General features: G+C 36.3%; 1 protein-coding gene across 1 annotated transcript; it reads left to right on the top strand.

Moving 5' to 3' along the window:
• LOC134804569 (uncharacterized) lies at positions 1–10,742 on the top strand. The gene is made up of 7 exons (XM_063777676.1): positions 1–357; positions 6,649–6,778; positions 7,244–7,465; positions 7,968–8,160; positions 8,305–8,531; positions 8,836–9,016; positions 10,004–10,742. Exons 1-7 carry the CDS (start codon positions 15–17, stop codon positions 10,580–10,582), a joined length of 1,875 nt encoding a protein of 624 aa, XP_063633746.1. The 5' UTR covers positions 1–14; the 3' UTR covers positions 10,583–10,742.
• The last annotated feature ends 12,576 nt before the right edge of the window (positions 10,743–23,318 follow it).

Genomic DNA, 23,318 nt, shown 5'->3' with positions numbered 1-23,318 from the left:
GTAGTTAGGAAAAAATGGCGGCCAAGTCAAAGAATAGACTCGTCAAAACTCAGAATAATTTATTGGAATATGATAAAATTCAACTGAGAGATGTTATTTGCTCTATTTGTCAGTCCATTCTCATGGAACCTGTGACATTACCATGCTTTCATAACTTTTGCCAGAGCTGCTTTAAAAGTAGCATAGAAAACAATGCTTTGTGTTGTCCCCTATGTCGGTTGCGAATAGGTTCATGGCTAAGAACCACAACAAAACAAAATAAAATAGTTAATATTAAGCTTTGGGACGTAATTAAAACCAAATTTGCGAATGAAGTGAATATTAAATTACAAGGTGAAGATTTAAACTTAAGTCAAGGTAAGCACAATCTTTGATTATTTATAAAATTGTGGTGATTTCGTTTTCTACATTAATAAATTCTATCAAATGCTAATGAACGTCATTTGTCTCATAGTCAGTAGGTTGCTGCCTACTGTCGGTCACCTACTAGAAGCTGGCTGTCACGTTCTGTTCTGTATTTAATAGCTTGATGTTACAAAAATGTGTGTATTGAATTTGTATTGTTTATTAGCTTAGTACTTCGCTGGCCCAATAAGCCACCAAACGAAGGAATTACAGGGGAAATAATTCGTGTATAAGCAAATTTTGGCATATTTGTAGGGAATGGTGTATTAAACAAGATACTAAAAGTACCAGGGGTGACGGTGAAGCTAATGGGTAGCAGGGGTTTTAAGGTCCCTTTTTATAGTTTTTTGTAAATAACTCTTAAATGGTGGCCTGTAGCAAAAAATGTTCTATTACATAAATAATCTCAAAGGGGACCTTAGAATTTATTTTCTCCCTTTAATATCTTTTTTAATATTTATCCTAGCATAGCTAAAAACTAGCACCTATTTTATAAGAAATCTTAAATAGATTATTTAATATATTTTGGTTTATTTAATAACAACAAAAAAGTAAACAGACAACACTAATTAAAAACTAAACTAAAATATAAATATAAACTAAATAATAAAGACAAACGTAAACAAATTAAACTAATAACTAAAAATACTATAATTAAAACTACCTAAAAAGTATCTCCTCCGACCTCCGGAAGGGTGCCCAGAAGGCTGGCGGCGTTACCGCGCTGAACGGTAACGCCAATGCGTTGGGCGAGGTAAGCTCCAGCCTTCCGGTCACCCGTTGCGTCTATTAGGCGCTTGGCCAACTCCTTGTAAATGCCATGCGCGCAACGAACTAGAATAACTATAGAAGACTGACTTGAGCTCGAAAATGACCCCACAGTGACCGTGCCGGAAACGAATCGACTGTGCCGGGTGGAATTTGACAGCTTTAGTAAGACAGCGGCCTTCTGTGTCATAACATGTCAGCCCATTTAAAAATATTAATTCAGAAAGCCACATAAAATGCTTTCTCGTGCGGTAAAATGATGCCACAACAATTCAATAAAACACTAGAAAAAGGATGGGATTCATTGGTTTATGTACTTAAGTGTAATTCCTGAACATGATAAATAATTATTTAAATTAACAGACTGTTGTAGACTAATACGCTAACACCTTCGAGCAACACGGAAGGGAGGCGGCATTCGCACTATTTCCCCTCTGCCGAGGTACAAGATTAGCGCGTCAATCTAATCTAGCGCGGGTAATAAAACTAGTTGCACTTGGATTTTTCACTAGACCGAGTCCAGACGCGCGCGTGAACACTGCTGCACAAAAATACCTGGTTGCTCGGTTTTTTGTTATAAAAAGAGGTCGGGGACATCAAATTTACAAAAAGAAAGTGTTACATTTCACATGTAATATTTTTTTTTACATATCATACGTTTAATTACATTCAAACACAATTATTATATTTTAGTCTCATGTAATTGTTGGATTTATCGATTTTGCTCGCTCAGTACAAATTGCGGATCGGTCGAGCGACAAATCCGACTTCTCATCTCTCAGAATACAAAAACATACTTCAACGAAAATGTGTTAGTGTGCGTGTTGTGACACTTGTCACTCGTCCGTACACAGAAAGAAATCGAGGTTTGCAAGATTTGTCTTTGACGTGTGTCATTTTCTATGTATTTGTGTCGTCATTACAGATTGGATTTTGTATGTAAGTGTGTGAGAAGTGCGACTGGGTGCACCTTTCCCCCCGCGAAAAATGGCAGAAAGATTTGTACGGTGAGATATCGCTTGGGCCTCTCCCTTCCGATGTGTCGGAAGCCGGTGTTGCTCGAAGGCTAACACAAATGTCGTAACTCTATACTAGTTTCATAATGACTTATGCCTTTTTGATACCGGGTTGCAGAATGGGGATAGCGTTATGCAACATATGTATTAGCAAGTCGGCTATTCAATTTAGTTTAAAGCAACAAGCAACTCCGATTATTTGTTTTTATGTAAAATAAAGATTACTAAGCGCTGTTAGCTAGATTAGCTAGAACCTTGTCAATAATGTGATGATGATGATCCTTCTGGCCGATTTCGGCCATGGCGACCACTACGACTCCTAGTTTGCTCGGCGCTCGTGACCCGAAGATGGCTGACGTAGCCGATCTTCGATGTAAATATATATTTACTAATATAGTGTCAATACTATAATTAATATTCTTATTTGTCACAAGCAATACACAGCAATACCTGATGCCACGATATTGTACGAAGTGACGATTTTTTATATCATTTTAACGACACCTATCTACCGAAAAGTTTTTTAAAGAAAATTGGGAAACGGCATTTTATAAAAGTCTGAGGGCCTACCGCGAACCACGTTCGACGTGTTGCCTCTGTGTCGCACTTGTAAATTAGTACGTAAGTGTGACAGGGAGGCAACACGTCGAACGTGGTTCGCGGTAGGCCCTCTGTATGTATGTACCTACTGACGACACTGTTCCAAAATACATACTACGCATTAATATTATATTTCAACTTTTGAATGGAACGATATATATATATATGTATATAAAGTATAGACATGCGTAATCTTAACAATAGATACGCGTCAAAATAATAATTATATGAATTGGTTCCCTCATCGTTCGTATCATCCTTATAAGGTTTGACAACGCCAAAATATTGTAACGCCGCGCAACTCGCGCAAGAGGTTTGACCATGGTTTTATTATAGCCAATCAAAACGGGTTATGCCCACTAGTTACCACCAAGTTCTTACCAGTGGTAACTACTGGGAATTTTTTTCCCACCTTTTACCACTGGTAACTACTGGGAAAAAAAATCCCACTAGTTACCACCAACTCGGCTTGGTGGTAACTACTGGGATTTTTTATTCCCAGTAGTTACCACTGGTAAAAGGTGGGATTTTTTTTCCCAATAGTTACCACCAAAATATTGTTAGAATTCAATACTAATAAAAACAGTATAAATAGTATAGTATAAATGTAGCGTGCTGTAATAAATAATGATGTGTCAGTTACTGATTCAGTAAACTGGTTTAAAAGTGATCAAAAATATTAAAACAGTTTTACCGGTATAAGTGTAAAAACTAAAATAGAAGAGTCTCATTCTAGTTAAGTAGAAATTAACTTTTTATCCGGATTTAAGTTAGTTATTAACTGTAAATTGAATTACATATTTATACAAACGAACAAACAAATTAGTCAAAAACCGACAGAACTGATTTCGTTTTATTATTTACAGCTACTTCATTTCGTTCTATTATAACACGATGCAGAGCTGGAATGTGTAGGTATTCATATTATAGGGATGTTGCGGATGCAGATTTTTTGACATTCTTCTTCTTCTTCTTCTTCTTCTTCTTTATTAGGGGCTATATAAGGCTCCAAAGCCTATGTATCACTGCGACCATTCCTGATCTATTGTGATCGCCACCTATTACAACTCTCGATCCAACCCTGCAACTTCGAATAGCTGCAGGATCCTTTTGGTCTCGAGAGACTTTACCTCCTCCGGGCGTAATATGTGTCCGCCCAAGATTAGGTCACGAGTACGCATTAGGCAAGGGCACTCTGTGAGGATGTGCAAGGGCGTCTCCTCCGCCTCCATGCAGAGTCTGCACCGCCCTATGTCACGTTTCCCCATGGTGCGCATGTGCTTATTTAGGCCGCAATGCCCGGTAAGCACCCTTACCAAGTTGCGCAGTTGGTTCCTAGACAGCGCTAAGGCGTTCGAAGACGCCTTTTTGCTGAAGGCCTTGATAAGCGCTTTGGAATGGTTCAAACCTGTTGTTTCTCTCCAGAGTTGAATGGTTTTGTAGTGACAGTAGGTCTTTAGGTAGGTGGTAACTACTGGGAATAAAAATTCCCAGTAGTTACCAGTGGTAAAAGGTGGGGATTTTTTATATATATATATATATATGTCGTAGTCAGATCGTATAATCCGCCGTATTACCTATTACCTACCTACGCTTTTTTCCCCAAAGTGTAATGTTTTCACGGACGTCTCACTAAATCAATAGGTAGGTAGGTTAGGTTCGTTAGGTAGCTTCAGATGCCCGAAGGGCAAACCGCTCAGAAATAGGAGCCCCGCGAAGCGGGGCTCCGTCTAGTTAAGTTGCGAAAGAAATGTTTTTTGAAAAGAAACAGTCCGACGAACTCCAGATTTGATGGACACCCCAGCGTTTGTCAGGCAGCGCCACGGGTGTTAAAAATGGGAACTAAAAACTGTCAAAGCGGCGGCTAATGACTCGCTGTATTACATTACGGCTAGCCGTATTGAAGAACGTATGGCGCCGAATACATTCCGGCGGATTCTCATTCAGCCGCATTCAATCCGGCTAATCGTTAAACCGCCGCATTTCAAAACGCCCCTGTTTTTGTAAACGGCTAGCCGTAATGTAATACGGCGGATTATACGATCCGACTGCGACATATGTCTATATATATATATATATATATATATATATATATATACAGGGTGGAAAGGCACGACGATCCTTCCCGGAAGTATTAGGTCGTTTAAGTGATACAGAGACTATTGGTAATGGTAAGAATCGTTAATTGAGTAAAAAATAAAAATTACAAAAATACTACTTTTTAACTGTGGTGATAACCCTATAGCATGTGCACATGACGGCTAGATTAAGGATCTCCGTCGGGAAAGCTCGGGACTTTACACTTTTTTCCGATCGTTGACAGTATCGCAATGATGTATGAATGACGCATAAATGTCAAATAAATCAAATGCATGCAAAAATATTACAAACAATTTTATTACTTTCTTAGATAATTACTTTTTTCCAATATTTAATACTATCTTCTTTTCACATACGGTGTTCAAATGTACCTCCGTGTATTACAACGCCGCCGCAGCCCGTACCCGAGTATGTCGATGCACATGCGATATAGTGTATGCTCTTCGTCATTTATCCTCCGCAGAAAGCACCAATTAGCCTTTGTCTCATTTCGTCCGCAGTTTCACATTCCGTTTGGTTTGGTACACCATATCTTTTACACAGCCCCACAAATTTAAATAGCCACGAGCATCTAACATTTTTATTTGAAGAATATGACATTCAATAAGTATAGTTCAATGAAAATTTAATTTCAAACATCAGACGTCTTGTCTATTTCCTACCACGCAAGAAGGTTTGTTAGTTTGGTATTGAAGAAGTATTTATTCTTGATTTATTCTTAGTATTTCATTTTTGCAAGTTCATTTGGTGCAACTAACACAACCTACATGTAATTTTTTATTATTTTAAATAGTTTCCAATTATTCGAAAATAATTTTGTGAAACGTGTTAAGAAACTAAAACCTTTTTATCAGTCAAGGAAACCAGAGATATTTATAAGACGATTGCGTACTTTTGAGTGGTTGTCAATGTCACCATTTGAACTGTCGTTGTAAACAATGTTGTGGTTAGTATTATTAATATTAAGGAATAACATAACTATTTCATTCAAGTATTGAACAAGTGGAACCACTAAGAAAGCGAAAATCCTGCAATGATTCTTACCGTGCTGTAAGCAGACCTAAAAATGGTTAGATGGCAACAAATTAGCATAATTTCCTGTCGAATACTGATTGTTTACAAGTAAGTTCATTGACCCTGTCACCTGTTAGGGTTAGAACAAAGTAGTTTTTTGCGTGGATGTTTAAAAGGTCATAATTTAGAAACGGTTGCCCATATTAACATAGTTTCTATGGAGAAAATATAGAGCTTAGGCTAAACTATCTCCCATTTCCGGAAAGGATCGTCGTGCCTTTCCACCCTGTATATATATATATATACAGGTTGTCCCTAGCCATTGGACCAACCCGAAATTTACATATGCATTAGGGTATTTAGAACCAGTATACAAAGTATCATAACAGTCGGTGTAGGGGTTACGAAGAAATTAACAAATTACGATTTTTTTTACTTTGGAGCAACCTGTATGTGTTCGTAGCTCCTGAGGTAATAAATAGTATTGGAACCTTCTTCGACCGTTTTGATTATCTTTTTTATTTATGACATTAATAAGATTCTGACTTTTGACAAATGTCATCATTGCCGCACATTTTCAAACAAATTGTCAAAAGCACTGCCAATGATTAATACAGTATGTTTCTTTTTGATGTCGATTATTGGAAATTATTCATCTTGTTTGTGTTAGCTGGTTTATACATTTCTGTATCGGAATTATCTTAAGTAAGCATATTTCAAAACATGTCTAATTTTTGTTTTCTAGAACAATCCACTGTATGTCTTAGTGCACCTGGTGAAATAAGAGCAGAGTATGAGGCAGAACTTAAGAGACTGCAAGCAGAGCGCTTACAGCAGGAGCAGAAGCAACTTGAAGAAACCACAATTCTTATAAAGTTTGTTTACCTTATTTCCAGCAACTTTATTATGATTAATTTTCAATAGTATTTTAATGATGATCATAATCACCATAAACAGTGGCGGATTTGCCCTAAGGCACAGTAGGCCCGGGCCTAGGGCGGCAAGATATTTAGGGGCGGCAAATTGTGACAAAAAATTCGCTGATGGTAACAAGAAAAAACTCAAAATGTAGTCAATATTATGGGTGCCTTACAAGGGGCGGCCACAGGCCCTGGGGCCTAGGGCGGCAAAAACTGCAAATCCGCCACTGACCATAAAGGTAGGGAAATTGTGGTTTAGTTTTATTACTTTCCTTTCACTTACAGTCTTAGGCCGCGAACTATTCAGCCGCCCCTCGTTTTTAGCATGATGTGATCCTACCCTGTCAAGACATGGGACATCTTTTCTTATCCATTAATTATAGGGAGGCCAGTTTATGTTTATACCTTCTATTATTATAGGAAGATCCAGGAAGAAGAGGATGAAACACATAAGAAGTATCTAGGAATTCTAAAGCAAGATGAAATATTGGCCAAAAAAGTGCAAGAAGAAAATAATAAAGAACATAGTAAAAGAGTGGCCCCTGCTAATAGACACCGCCATACATTGGCTCCTGCTAAACCCAGATTAAAAACAGCAAAAATAGAAGCATTTTTAACTAAGACATCTACCAGTTACAAAGTGTGAGTGTTCTCTTTTAATAAGAGATCATCTTCTAATTTCAACATATGTTTACCATTTTAATATGTGCATTTTCTGCAATTGTTCTGAATGTTGTATTCAAGTATGTCAATTATTATTATCTAGCTCTTATAAATGATTCCCACCGTCACCAAGTGCATCTATAAGAGGCAGGAATTTGAAACTTCTACTCATGAAATTTGCTTTTTTCATTAATAAATATCAAATTACATTTACATACAGGGAGGCCTAGCCACGCCAATCGGAACTGAAATAATGTATGAAACTACTCTCGTGACTTAGTAGCACATGTCATCCGATACATTTACTTTTCGTTTGGCGTTTGTCTATGTGCAATTGACTTCTTGCCATCTTGCCCCTGGTTTCCTTGCGTTCATTGGCGTTACTGTAACCACTACCTCCTGCCTATGCCTGTACTACCTATAGTGGAAAGAGAAAAATCCAAAACAATTTTATGTATTTATTTTATGTCATAATTTCCAGTAACCCACTGTTAATTGATGACAGCACTAATAGCAGCAACAGTTCAGATTTCGCACCAGCTAAAACCGAAAATCGGGGATCTCCTGAAATGGTGCCCAGTTACAGCAAATTTCTCAAAAATATCCTAGATAAGAAAATTAGAAATATTTCTGGAATTTGGAATAAAGAGAATGGCGACAACAGTAAAACAAAGGTATGTAAAGTAGAAGTTAGATAATATGCTTTTATTAGTAGTTATTGAAAGTTAGTTACATAAAGTGGAATACTACCCAAAACCTCTATATAATTTTAATAGATAATGTTAGTAACATATAAATATATTAAATTTACTTTCCAGAAAACCGACGTACTACCTCACGCAAATAACTCATTTTCTACAGATGAAAAAGATCCAGATAAAACACTGAATGCAACCCAGTCCTTGCCTGTATCCTTGCCGTACACCGGGATACTACAACATAAAATTAATACGTTGGATAAACGCAGTGTTGCGAGTGGTAGTGTTGACTCTATGAGGCAAGAGCTCTGTTATTTCAAGCCAGTGCAAGGAACAACAGCGACAAGGTTCGTGAAATTTTATGCTCCGTTTTTATGATGATAGTAATAGTAGATTGTTAACCAAGGGTGGAAAGAGAATCATAACACACGAAATATTTTGGCGCTCGAACGAAGTGTGAGCGCCAATAGTTCGAGGGTGAGATGGTTACTTTTTCCCGAGTTTTACAATCTACTTTTCATTTCGACTATAAGGAAAGTCAAACACAAGAAAAAACGTATGTATAGTAAAAAAACTATCCTGAGGACACATTATAGTATTTTTTCATTCACATATTACATGGTGCATTTATATTTTGCATTTTTCCTGCAGTTACAATGCGAAGAGAGGGTTTCCGCTGCGTGTGCCCGTTATTCGCCTGGAGAGACCAGGGACCGCCCTGGTGCACAAAGAAGCACCCACTCAAATGCAGTATGTTGAAGGCCTGTGTCTCCTGCGCAACCACTCCCTGGAGCATAACTTGCCCTCGGCATTTGTAATAGCACTCACGAAGGTCCGTACTTATTAAAAATGACTAGGTACTTTAGTTTTTTCTTTTGGCCTGGCCTAGTGGGTGGTGAGCATGCACATAAAGCCGATGGTCCCAGGTTAAAATCCTGGTAAGGGCATTTATTTGTGTGATGAGCACCGATATTTGTTCATGAGTCATGGGTGTTTTCTATCTATTTAAGTATTTTTTAAATATGTATATAAATATTTATATACCTATTATACTAGCGAACCGCCCCGGCTCCGCACGAGTAGAACCTTAACAGATTATACACCTAAATCTTCCTCATGAAGCACTCTGTTCATAGGTGAAAACCGCATAAAAATCCGTTCAGTAGTATTTGAATTTATCACGAACATACATACACACAAACAGACAGACGCGGCGGAGGACTTTGTTTTATAAGATGTACTGATATATCGTCGACTAATTACTTACAACACAACCCTTATGGAGCTTAATGTGGGTCAATTTGTGTAATAATGTCCTATAATATACACCCAAGGCCAAAATTATGGAAACAAGCTTATACTTTGATAGAAAAGTTTGATTTTATATTATTCATTGACGATTTGAAAACAACATGGTAAAATTAATAATAGAACATTTGAATAGTAAATTACTCAAATGCTGGCTATGATAGAGAGTGTCCATAGAGAAATAAGCCCTTTTGAAAAGACTGTCCTCAACTATCATCTTTGTCCTAACTTTTATTTATCTTTTCGACAATATTTTAGGATAATTTGATATGTAGCGGGAATTTTTCATATTTTGGGGTTGCCCAATGCAAATTTTAGGATACAAATATACAACAAAATATATACATGAGACATTAAAGAAAACAACGTTGTTTCCATACTTTTGGCCTTGGGTGTATATTATTTATTTATTTAAATAAGGTGTTCCTTACTTTTTTCAAATATTCTTTCACAATCTTGAGATACAGGGTTTTATTTAGTATTCAAATAGTGGATTGTTATATTTTTCCAGGGTGTTACAAATCAGTCAGAAACGAAGGCAATGGAAAGCACGACGGGAAATTCCGTCCCTGAAGCAGTAACTAGAAGAAATATAGCGACTAAAAGTAAAAACTGCATTCAAGTCGATGGCATCGACAAACTGAACAAAGAAACAAGATTGCGACGCACAAGGTCTATGGGAAGTATTTCGAAAGCTGAAAATGAAACAACACCTAAAAAGGCCAAAGCGAAAACCAGACAAGTGGTTTCTGAAAGAAAACCGTACTTGAGAAGCGAATCTAAGAAAAATAGTGCGAAGAAAGAACTAAATAGCCCACCATTCAATTCAGACTCTGTAAATAACAATAAAGTCAATTTAGCCGTAAAGAATTTGTCTAGTCCATTGCAGCACTGCGATGTTAAAAAAATATTTGAAGAACAACTCAGGATTGTGAAACAGATGGAGCAGGAAAAGAAGGATTTAGAGTTGGCTCGCAAAATGGACGCGGAGCTGAACCGGCGCATGCTGCGGCGCGCGCCCAACGCCGCCGACAAGCGCGCGCTGCCGCTGCAGTACGCGCTGCGCCCGCCCAAGAAACTCAAGGTCTAATCTTCCATCACAATCTTATTATTACCTAACTTACTATTGTTCTCTCTTATTATTACGCAAACATAACTAATTACTTAATTGTTTTTATTTAGTTTTTTAATACAGTTGACCCGAGTTAAACGTCAGATTTTAACCATCTGGTTAAAATCTCTCTAGTAACATAATTTTACTACATACTCCCGTAGGCAGCTGCCTAAAATTATGTTACTAGACAATTTTTCGCGAATTTGATTTTTCTTGAAATCTTGCATATTCAAAAATTACTAGATATACCATTTAGAACTTAGAAGGTATAGAAGATAAAATTGTACAATGTTGATTATTTACTTGTATCGTATACCGCCAAAAATAATTATTTGTTTGAAATCTGTTGAGTACCGCCGGGACACAGTGTATTGACACAGTGCAGTGTGCTATTTTTCTCGTATTAAAATATACAGTACTCATTACATTTCTAGTCTGTCCTGTGAACCTGGAATGTGTACAAGTGCAGTCGCAGCTTAAAACTGATGACTTAATCGACAAAAACAAAGTATTGTAGGGAGCACTAAAAATCCATATATTTATCGAACTTGCACACAAAGTGTCACGAGATTCGGGTGATAAATACGATGTGCAGAGATGAACGCAATGGTAGACATACGAAAAAATGTATGCTCAAACTGAAACGGAGACGCTTCACGCTCGTTCGGTCACAAAGTCAGTATTACTCCATATCGTTGAGAAGGAATTAAGAAGAGTGTAGATTTCTCACCATATTCCCTTCATTATATCCTTATCATCATTATAGCCTTATTCATAAATTTCAAATGCTTCTTTTAGTAAAATGTGTTTGGTCCTTTTCCAACAAACAAAAATAACAAGGACAAACGAATTCAATGTCAGTAAGCACTTATGAATACATTTTTTACACCAAAGTTCACAGTACAGACTACAGACTCTTGCGCCCCTTCCTTGTGGGCTTCAAATTTTGATTCGATTACAATGCTTTTAAAAAGAATTGTAGTTTCTCGTAATTTACTTTAATTCCCGTTTTCTTTAAATTATTACACATTGTATGGTCCTATACAGTATGTATTTTATATCAGATAATGAGATAACATACTGCATATAATTTCCTACCGCTGCAGCATCAGCGAAAAAATATATTTTTCTATTGGTTATTATTTTTAAGAGTTATGTAACTGTTTAGAGCTGTGAATCTTAGTTAAGTGTTAATATTTAATAGCATACAATGGAAAGGAAATACGCACATATTTAATTGGGTCAGTCGCATATTTTCTTTGGATGTATTTTTTATAGACGTAAAGTGGTCAGAGATGTCTAGCAAACAACCGATAAAATCAGCTAAATGTACAACGTTACAGATATCCACAAAAATGCGTTTGAAGAAATTAAGTGGACGAACGCTCTGATATTGGCCCGAGTGTTTATAAACACACAAGCAATTAAAACGGGTAATTTCTATAAAAAATCCATATTGAATAGCCCGTTTAATTAGTCGTGAATCCAATTTAACAAATAACAAACGTAGCATATCGGGCAAGCGTGTGGCGATATCTAGTGTTGGTTGAGACTCGAGTCCTTTGAGTCCTCTGCTTTAAGACTCGACTCAAGTCGACACTCAAGTTCTTTTCACCATGTTAGAGACCCGTGTCTTTGGTAGAGACTTGAGACCTTTGCAGATAACTTTAATTTATGGGTTAAGTACATACACCATACAATAAATAAATATATATTATAGGACAATATTACACAAATTGACTAAGTCCCACAGTAAGCTCAATAAGGCTTGTGTTGTGGGTACTTAGGGCTTCCAAATACCGGACTTCTTTCAATACCGGTATTAATACCGAAACTGTCTTCATCAATACCGGGATCCCGGTATTGACTATGAATCGGTTAAAAAATTTGAGTTTTTTTTTAAAGGCTCACTGTTTGTTACACCAGATATGTACATCCTTAGCTTAGGATATTAAACAATATTCGCCATTGGCAATAATTATCATTTCACCCTCCAGGTTGGCAATTATTTTATCCGCCTTGTTGAATTCACCAGTCACATTTTTAGCACAACCTAATAAACCAGCCAATTAATATTCAAATTTGGCACCTGAAATTCGTTTGCCATACTACAATTCATTTCTTTCTACTTTTTGATAAAATTTTAAGAACTAATTATATTAAGGGGCTACCGGAGGGTTTCATCGATTTTTGACAAGTTTTGAATCGTATCTCCTTTTTTTCTAAAAAAAAAACACTTTTTTCGTATCTAGTTTGCAGTGAAGGATCTTACATGTACGAAATCTAAATATTTGGGTTCGTCTTTGACGTCTCGAAAAACGTGTCCAGGGTTTTAGTTTTAAACTAATTAATAGGGATGTACCGACTAGTCGCCGACTAGTCGGGAAAGCCGACTATCCGGCCACATTTGTAGTCGGCGATTAGTCGGCGACTAGTCGGTAAAAATGGCCGATCAGTCGGCACTTTATTAGTGAACGAAAAACAGAAAAAAAGAAATCATCAGTCCGTTTTTCCGATATGTTTTATGCCTATTTTACTAAAATACCTATTTAGGGTGCATACGAAAACTTTTTTTCATATAATTGACCGTTTGATCGTTATCGTATGTTGGTGGGCTGGTATTTTCCTCTACAGGTCAATCTCAACTGATTCTCGTGTAGTTTCATGGGCAAGTTCGATTGTTAAATAATGTTATTATTATTCAGTTTTTTTTAACTATGTATTTTTTTATGGGGAAATTAATATTATTGCAAAATTTAGAGACTAAGACAGGACACGTTGCTCGTAAAGACGCTGACCACAGGGGATAGGCTCCTAACTGGCGACTACGTACGGGAAATAGAGCCTTGGAAATACCTCCCACAAGCTGAACCTACTGACGGTCTGCTCAGGATAAAAGGAAGACAGAAATTGAACGAGGACTCTTGTGATAGGTCTTTGAACCTATAAAGAACACCTTTTAGCTAAGCTAATCTAATACCTTTAAACGAGCAATTCTTGTTTATTTATTTATATGTACATATATTTATTTATATATAATTATATATTTCGGGGATCTCGGAAACGGCTCTAATGATTTCAATGAAATTTGCTACATGGGGGTTTTCGGGGGCGATAAATCGATCTAGCTAGGTCTTATACGTTTTTATACGTTTTCCGAGCAAAGCTCGATCTCCCAGATATTATGATGAATAGCGGCGCAATCAAAGCTATTGTTTTTCACCTGAATTTATATGAAACTAATGATCTGGCCGACTAATCGGCCATTAGAGCGCCGATTAGTCGGCTAGTCGGCCAAATCAATAGTCGGTACATCACTACTAATTAACACATAAGTTATGGCCATAAAACCAGTTTTTAGCCTAAAATTGTTCAACTTTGATGCCAAATATCTCGAAGACAATGAACTTTGAAGTAAATATGGGATATTATATTGCTTAAAGCCGTTGCTGTTAATATAATAAGCTACAAAAAACATTAGAAAACTAAGGGATTCAGATCGCAGGTCATTCGCGTGGGGTAGCCCCTTAATATCATATCCTGAACATCAGAATTCATCATCAAATATTTATCTAACGCATATGCACAGATCTTGTTTCAATTAAAATAAATGATCTTCTTTAATTAAATGGGCAAGTAATCTTCTTGATACAGCCGAATATGACCATTTTAATGGATCTTAACCGTTATAATAGGCACATTTTCTTTGTTTTTGAAAATACCGGGATCCCGGTATTGCATTAAAATACCGGTATTGAAAAATGGGTTTAAACAGACGGGATCCCGGTATTTTGGGATCCCGGGATCCCGGTATTGGAAGCCCTAGTACTTAGACAACAATATATGTATATACTCGTAATATATAAATACTTTAATACATAGAAAACACCCCAGGAACAGTATTCGTGTTCATCACACATATAAATGCCCTTATAAGGATTTGAACCCAGGACCATCGGCTTCATAGGCTCCACTAGGCTAGACAGGTCGTCCACGCTTATTTTCTTTACTGCGACTAGTATTTAGATGAAACCTACAAAATTTTATACGGAGTCTTTATTCGGAGGCTCGGGTCCTTCTGAGTTGCGCTTAAAATAGACTCAATAAACGACTCGACCCGAGACTCAGAAATGCCCGAGGCCCGGAAATTTTTAGCGCCGTCTCTTAAAAACGAGTCGAGTTCTTTAAAAAACTTAAAAGACTCAAGTTTCTACCAACACTAGTTGTACCTGCAAATATAGAAAACCAGTTCAATTTCATTAATAGGTACGTACTTCAACGTGACGTGACACCAATGATATTATATAACTGTAGATAGGGTATACTCACAAATAAGAAGTACAGTCAGCCAAGAAAGTGGTCTACCACTTTTCGACTCTATCAATCAGATGATAGAGTCGAAAAGTGGTAGGCCACTTTCTTGGCTGACCGTACAAAAAAAACTGTTATTTTTGATTAATTTTCGCATTCCATTCATTAATTTTCATTTCCTTTGTCATACTCGTTGTTAAACGAAAGCTTGTCTCTTTCGGTTTGCGGGAGCTCGTCAGCACGTGCCCATTTCATGCTTGCCCAGGCGCGACTAAGGGCAACTTGTACAATTTGTACAAGGAAAGCGCTTTAATTTTGGAACGCCTATTAAAACCTATCTTTAGTTATCAATGTGATCATATCATTGTGTGACACGTTTTAATACGGACTCAATACGTAATCTAACGCAGTAGCTGGTTAGAATGGAATGGACGAAACTAATATAACTATCTTCATTTGAGTGTTAGCCCTATACAAGGTCGTCCATATATAATCACTAAACAATCTATCGTCGTTAAAAAAATTAAATTTCGTTAGAATTTAGTACTATATTTCTAGATGCAAACTGGCCACCAATTGGCATATTACGCTTGTCAGTTCAGTCCCGCTTTTATCTATCCAAAAGGGGCAGTGACGCAAAATCATAAACTATAAGTTTCTTTGTACCTATAAAATGTGCCGAGTGCCGCTCGCTCGTGGCACAGTTCTGTCATACAAAAACTGTACTGTAATACTAAATAAGTATATAAAAAAATATGGCAAAAATTATAATATAACAGTATCGACAATGGTAGCTAAATAATATTACCAAATAGAATAGATAGCATAGAGGGGTCCTGTCATAGTAAATTATAGTCACAGTAAATTTACTGCCATCTATCGACACACGACTAAAACTCAAAATGAAAACGTATAAAACTATCAAAAAAATGTATACCGGGTGTGGCCTGTAACATGAGCAAAAAATTAAACTGTAGGCTGTACTCCTCATACTGACCAACATTTGTTCAGCTACTTTTAAAAATAACTTGTGGTTTGATTTTTATTACACTTTAAAGTTTATTCTAAGACGCAATGTATTGCGAATTTTGTTATGTTTAAGGCGTGACAAGCAACATCAATCACAATAATATGGCGTGGCGATGGCGTCCATTGAAGATAATATTTATTTTGTATGAAAAATAGGGAGTCTAAATACTTCATAATTTTTAAAAGTTGTTGAACAAAAGTGTCACCGTTTGAGGAGTACAATCTATGTTTTAATTCTTTGCTCGTGTTACAGGCCACACCGTGTATATGTTGATTCACTGATACCTATGTGATAAAATTCTTAAATATGAAACGGTGTCGTCAACGCCATCTAGCCGAGCATAGGCCAAAGGTGTGTGCGCCATCTATCCGAGAATGACTTTTTCTTGATTTCCGAGACACGTTTTAACCTTAGATTTTATTCATCTTATACGGAGTTACATAATGTCTTTGATATTACGTACCGAGTACCTATTCCTTACACTTTGTTAACCAAATGTTATTAGCATGACAAGTTTCGCCATCTGGCGATAGCCAGATAGAGTGATGTGGGATATCACAGGGCGAAAGAAATAAAAATCTGTTCCCTAAAAATCATTGACATATGATTCGCTGAAATGAATGAGGTCGTTTTTTTTGCGTTTTCGGGGTTGGCTTCATAGAAAAGCTGTTCAGTATGAGCTACATATTCACCCCTCAGAGTATGGTTGGACTTAACAAAATCACTGTATGTAGTTTCTTATTTTCCCTCACTGCTCTTTTGGATTAAAAACCCTGTATACCTACGACTACAGATGATTTGATACAACTCGACCATGGTCATTCCATGTGTAAGATAAACTACTATTATTTACAAATTGCAGGTTCCTTTTTATATTTATAGTCAAATTAAAGACGGAGGAATCTTGTCCTTTCAAGACAGTACAAAAAGTCAACCTAAACATTAAAACAACGTAAAACTCGCAAAACCAAGGACATAATTTTAAAAATAAGAGTAGATTCCTTACCATTACATTTACGCATTGTGTCACCCTCGATTAGCGTGTATTGCTGAAAAATAAAATAATATCCAGAAAGCTTGTTGTTCCTGATGTAGACGTCGACATGAGTTCGATAATTCAGAATGCTAATATGCTATGGACTATGGATTTTGTTTAAATTACTGAAGAAATAAAATATAAATTAAATCCTGTCCTGCAATCGTTCACAATATTCATATCCCTCTGAAGGCTCTGACTTTATTCAGCAACCATGGAGCTACAGACTCTTATTTTAAAATGGTGGCTATTGTTCGAATCAGCGATCAAACAGTTACTAGGTATTACGAATGTACCTACCGGTCTCGTGCTAGGATTGACGGCTAGCCAGCTAAGTGCTAAGCTGGTATTGGAAATCGATTTCATATCGAGCTTTACTTGTCTTCACTTCTTAAGTTTTTCAAAAAATGTTAAGCTGGAAGAGTTTATTTATTGTGTAAACTCAAAATTCATGTTACCTTGAGGTGAATTCCAACTTTTAAAATGTCAAAATTATAATATTGATGCGACCGAGATACACAGATGTCAAGAACAGATTAAGATGAGATCTTAATAGTTCGAACAAGGCATCCTAATCTTAACTTCAGAGCTGCGGATGTATGCTTGTTGTTTCTCTAAAATGTTTTAGTAGTTATGCACTTATCAGATTTAGAGCTATTGTTTATCCCGTAGCCGTCATGTCCGTCCTATATTACCCCTACCATCCTTTCTGTACGCACCTACCTGTAGTTCTGGTTGGTAAGCCAACCAGAACTAAAGTCGCGCGTCAGAGTGCGAAACACTTGAGGTGGATGTGCGTAAATTAAATAAATAAATTACCTTCGTAAATTTTCATACTAAGGTTTCTTGGAGTACTAAACTATTTTCGCATTCTTTTTTATTATTACTATTAAATTTGGCTATACCTATTAGAGAGATGAATATATAAGGCATACTAGACAACCTAATTACAAAAAATATATAGGCAAAATTTATGAAATAAGTAGCTGATTTTTATCAGGATTTCGAGGTGGGCCTATTAGTATAAGTAGTTCAGTCTGTATGTTCGCCGCGCCGCACATCTTAGACTCGAGACACAACAAAATGGCCATTACCTATAGTCTATACAATAACTTATATTGCATAACAGAATGAGTCCTCTGTGCCAAATCACATCTGAACATGTGCTAGCGCTATAATATGTAAGCGTATGTATCATATATGAGCCTAGGTATTCATCTAGGTAGGTATGTCAGTTGTACAAAAGACTGAAGTGTCCCCATAAACAGGGGTCACGAGCCCCGCAAGCCGTTATCAATCGCGATTAAGCCATTTGATTGATAATTGTTATCGAAGTATGATATAAATAAAATAATAAAGTATTGGACAAGACATCGGCTTGGATCTCATGAAATTGTGATTGAACGTGAATGTTAAAATAGAAATAAGAATTTAGACTTTAGCTTCGATGTCTTAATGTATGGAGTATATAAATGGTGCTGTTGAATTCAATTCTCACTTAGCTTGATATTAAGTTAGCTAAAAGAAACCTTAATGTGTATTTATAAAAAGATGTTTACAAACAGCAGTGTAGGTATATCATCATAAACTAGTTTCCATAACCTATGTTCATAGTGAAGTGTAAGACCCCTTTCTGACTTGGCGGTGTGGTTATATTATGCTAGAGTGAGATGGCTCATTCTTCTGTTAACTCCTCAATTCCTACACACTCAATTACGGGTCAGCAAAAAAATCAATATTCCATTCAAATTTTTTACGTATATTGTACGTAATTATAACACGATATACGTTTAAGTCACTGAGAGTTGAGGGGTTAACACAATGACAGCATGATTAAATGTACCTACTTGCTGGAAACGCCGACAATTAATTCATTGTAGAGTCTGTGCGGAAAGGGAAGAGTCGTGGAATGTATGGGGCCTAATACATTCCACGTTTCTTCTCTTTCCGAACAGACTATCTACCGATAGGACGAACTCAAAATGATTAAAATATTGTATAAAATGTTCTTACACTTGCGTGCAGTTGTAATTAAGCCGAGTTCTACCGGGGGGATAAAACGTCTCGATAGTTAGGACACGCTTTTTGATTTCCTGAAACTTCCGCATGTAGGGTAACGTTGGCCATTGGAATTAACCTATGTGCAGGTTTTATTATTGTCAATTATTGCATTGAAATTATGGCACATTGTCATCTGGTTGGTTTTAGTTAACTGTCCACGTTTTTATATTTTTTATTAAGAAGACAGACGAACCCGCAGCCAAAAAGCGGCTCCCACACAATCGAAGTCGAAGCTAATAACGCTCTCATTATAAAATGACATGCTTAAATTACATGAAACTTGGACTTGGCATAAACATACGAGGGTACATCAAAAAGTCTTTAGAATTGATATCAGCTAAACACATAATGATACGTTTTGATTATTGGTCATGATACATCACTTTTTGGTAATAAATTGCATAAGTAAAGACATAAATAAATTAATTACTTTTTATGTTATCGATAAACAATGACAGTAGGGTAGGTGATGTCTTAATATCAGTAAATTCAGGCAAGTTTTTGTGATCTAGACTGGTTTTATTTTTCATCAAATCGATTTCGACTGGCAAATCATATTACTTTTAGGCAACCGGGTTTTTTAACCTAATTACCTAACCGCTGAATCCGAATTTATCGGTTGCTTAATCGAAATCTTGACCGGAAGTGAGATATTTGACATTAAAAGTCCCTTTTTTTAGTTTTTCGTAAATAAATCTTAAACGGTGGCGCATAGCAAAAAATGTTCTATTACATAAGTAATCTGCATAACATTGCCTACAAGAAAGATTCAGTACAATTTTTCGCTAGGATCAATATTCAAAGAGATACTAATTTAAGTACCTTAAATTAAAACTTGGGTTTTTAAGAATGAATTAGTATTTAATAATATGCTTGTAAATTTTAATTTTCAGGCTAGGATGTCCTTTCAATGTTAAAGGTAGTAATTTTAGGTCTTCACACATTTATTTGTTCAATTCAGAAAAAATAATGGAAACATACCACAAAAATAATATGAAAATACAAAATAAGGCCTATCAAACATTGTTCAATAAAAATCAGAAGAATCTTTTTAAGAAAAACGCAATTAAATAAAATACCTAATTTTAAGATGATTTTGGGCCTCAGACCATGCAGTTTCCCAAGAATGCTGCGCAGAATCTTGTGCTTGAATTAAAGAGTTGCGTATTGCGTAATCAAGAGTATGTCTTTTGTAATTACTTCACATTCTTTGATTCTTAAAAATCTCCTATAAATTGGCTGTACTAGCGATAAACTAAAAAAAGAAAGGAAAATTAGTACCAAAAATTGTGATTCTTTTTTTTATGGACGAAGATGCCAGATTTTTTAATACTGAATATGCAGATAAACTAATAAAGAGGTTGCCTAAAAGTAAAAAATAACAGGATACCTGTAATTCCATGATATCATAGCGTTTCTAATTTCTTTTTGATTCCCCCTCGTATAATGTCAAATTTCATGTTATTTCAGAATGTCGAGAGTGTAACTTCGATTCTAGATATGGCGGCAGCTATTAGGTTCGTGTGACTCTGTTATTAGAATCAGGCGTTACTTTGCGGATATCCATACTAATAGGGAATATTACGCGAAACTCTGCATAGGGGGCCCCCACACCTACCAGTACCACAATCCATCACAATCGGGGGGTCTACCGCGAAACAAGAAAATCGAAATTTCGTTATCTAACATCTCTATCACTCTTGCATATTCGACCGATAAACAGGCACATGACTAAATTTCGTTTTTTCGCGTTTCCCGGTAGGCCCTTGTTAACAAATCGCCTTGATGCATCAATGTCATATTTTTTGTCTGTGAAAACTTGTCAAAAAACAGTTTAAAATTAAGGCAATATGAATAAGTTACTATATGGTTTACTAGAGGCGCTAGTGCTGCACTCTGTAGGCAGAACATTGCAGTAATACACCATATTAAAACGAAAATATATCTTTGCTAATCCGCTAAATAATAAGATCATAACGTGCTAGTCAATCAGTGCTAATCCGTTATGTATGCAATGCCTTAGAAGTGTGGTTTTCAAGGGCCAAATTTAACCTATGTGTTAAAATACCCCAACCTTAAGGTACTGTGATTAGTCCACCCATCCAGCGCCAGTGGCCCGTCTGACGTGTCATTTTTGTATTCAATTAACATATTAAGGGCGAGTGTTTTAAATGTTAGGCACAGAAAAGACAAATGACTGTATAATTGGTACTTTTCCGAGGGTTAACAAAATCCATATTTGTATGGTTATCAAGAAAAAGGTACCATACCTATCGGTGCCAGCGCAGCACTACTGGCATGGTACTTTTTACTCGAAACGTTACATTGTGTTTAAAAGTTAAACAACTGTATAAGACAAGAGAAATAAAATAACTTTCACATTGTACAGCTGTTATTTTACTTTCCTTTTAAATAGGTATTGTTTAAATATTGTCTCATGGCGATTACGCCATTAGTTCATTCCATGGTTTGTCTATAATAAGACAGAATGTGAATGACAAATATGTAAAGCCTGACCAGTAATACAGTGTGTAAATCAAAGAGTATATAAGTATAGTGTACATAAGTATAGTGTAATCGGGCGAATATTTAAACGGCGGTAAGAATAAGCCTTAAGAAGCATATTGAGATGCATTTTGCTTAGAAACAGGTAAGATCAGTGTGGCCAAATCCGTCAGCGGGGTAAATCCGTCCGACAACATTTGCGGCTATTCTAACAACAGTATGCACTTGCTGACTCGATCGATAAAGTAGAGAGCATATTTAATAACATTAGTCAAAAACAGATAGCGCTCAGTCGCCAGTAAATGAAAAAAAAAACCCTATTAAAGTTCAGTTGCGCTCCGAACTCTATATCGAGCTAAGTGTGCTGCTCTGTTTTGTGAAGTTGGGATGAGACCATGTAAGTTAGGCCTAATAAGTATGTTTAATATATTATTCGATTTGCTTAATATCGAATAATATAATAAACATACTTATTATTATATAATCTATTGGTGAGAAACTATGGGTGGTTAGAATTTGTTAAAATTAGCGAGTGGACAAATCCGTCAATTACGAAACGGGAAAAATCGTCATGTGCCGGAATTTCCCTATTTCATATATTGTCAACCTTTTTTGAACTCATACTCATGAGAGGTGATACGAGATCAAAGAATATAATACTCACTAGGAGAAGAACGATAACTCCATACAAAAAAATGTCCCTTTCAAAAGTTCGTTTATACTACTAGCGCTCTGGTGGGATACCATTGTAATTAGAATTGACAACCCGTTTAGCCTAGCGGGTATTGGCAGTAATCCAGTTCAGGAAGCTAATGGTCCTGGGTTCGAATCCCAGAGAGGGAATTTCTTTTTGTATTTTTTTATTTTTTGTTGGGGTCAGGTTTTTAAGAGCCCATCAACGTGCACACTAGCGCCACTGCTGAATACAATAAACTAGTTTTTATGTTATTGGATTCGTCAATCTACCCGTCCAAAGTTAAAACGGCCGTTTTTGTTTTGAGCTCATAGATCGACGAATCCAGCAACATAAAATCTAGTTTGATGTATTCAAAAGGTACCTAAATACACAATACAGTCCGTAGCGGCCCCTTTTTTAAATACATGTCGTTAAATTTAAATAATCACGATTATTTAGCAGTGGCGCTAGTGTGCACGTTGTTGGGCTCTTAAATTAGCATTTCACAAATAAGTAAAAAAATACGTTAAAAGATAATGATTAGGTACTATATTCAGAAATTCGTGAAATATAAAAGGTAACAAAAAGTTACGTATTATTAAGATATAAATATTTTCATAATACATATGAATACATACACTGATATGGCAAATGGTTACAAGTTGTTATTACATCTATCCGGTTATCGGACATTTTCTGCTTCACAGCTCCGCGCAGCGTTCTTGGTCACCGGGAAACTAGTTTGGATATGCGGCAGATACGTGCCCTTCTGAGCTTTTTCCAAGAAATCATATGACGGCCCAGGATTATATTATTATCTCACGCTCAAGCCATCTGCTGATTCACTTTCTAAAACAAAATAGTCAAAAAATTAAACAATATAATCTATCTTCCTAATTACTAACGTCGCTAATTCCTAGGGTTACCAGCTTAAACACTGTGGGGTTTTACATCTATGTTGAATTTTGATTATAATTTCGGTCGCGTCCGCGGGACTTACGGGGATAGTAAGATTAAATTATTATATTTGAATTTGGTAATTAGCACGCTCATTTTTATTTAAAGATTAATATATATCTTACCTTGAAATTAT

The sequence above is a fragment of the Cydia splendana genome, chromosome Z, assembly GCF_910591565.1.
Source record: "Cydia splendana chromosome Z, ilCydSple1.2, whole genome shotgun sequence".
Lineage (NCBI taxonomy): Eukaryota > Metazoa > Arthropoda > Insecta > Lepidoptera > Tortricidae > Cydia > Cydia splendana.
Note: the sequence above shows the minus strand (reverse complement) of the source record. Positions and strands in the feature narration are given on the sequence as shown.

What these genes read in the sequence shown, in the direction of transcription:
- LOC134804569 (XM_063777676.1), top strand. Translation starts at nt 15, where the DNA reads ATGGCGGCCAAGTCAAAGAATAGACTCGTCAAAACTCAGAATAATTTA. An exon ending in GCGACAACAGTAAAACAAAG is followed by an intron (nt 8,161 to 8,304) that starts GTATGTAAAGTA and finishes TTTACTTTCCAG; the next exon opens with AAAACCGACGTACTACCTCA. An exon ending in TTGTAATAGCACTCACGAAG is followed by an intron (nt 9,017 to 10,003) that starts GTCCGTACTTAT and finishes ATATTTTTCCAG; the next exon opens with GGTGTTACAAATCAGTCAGA.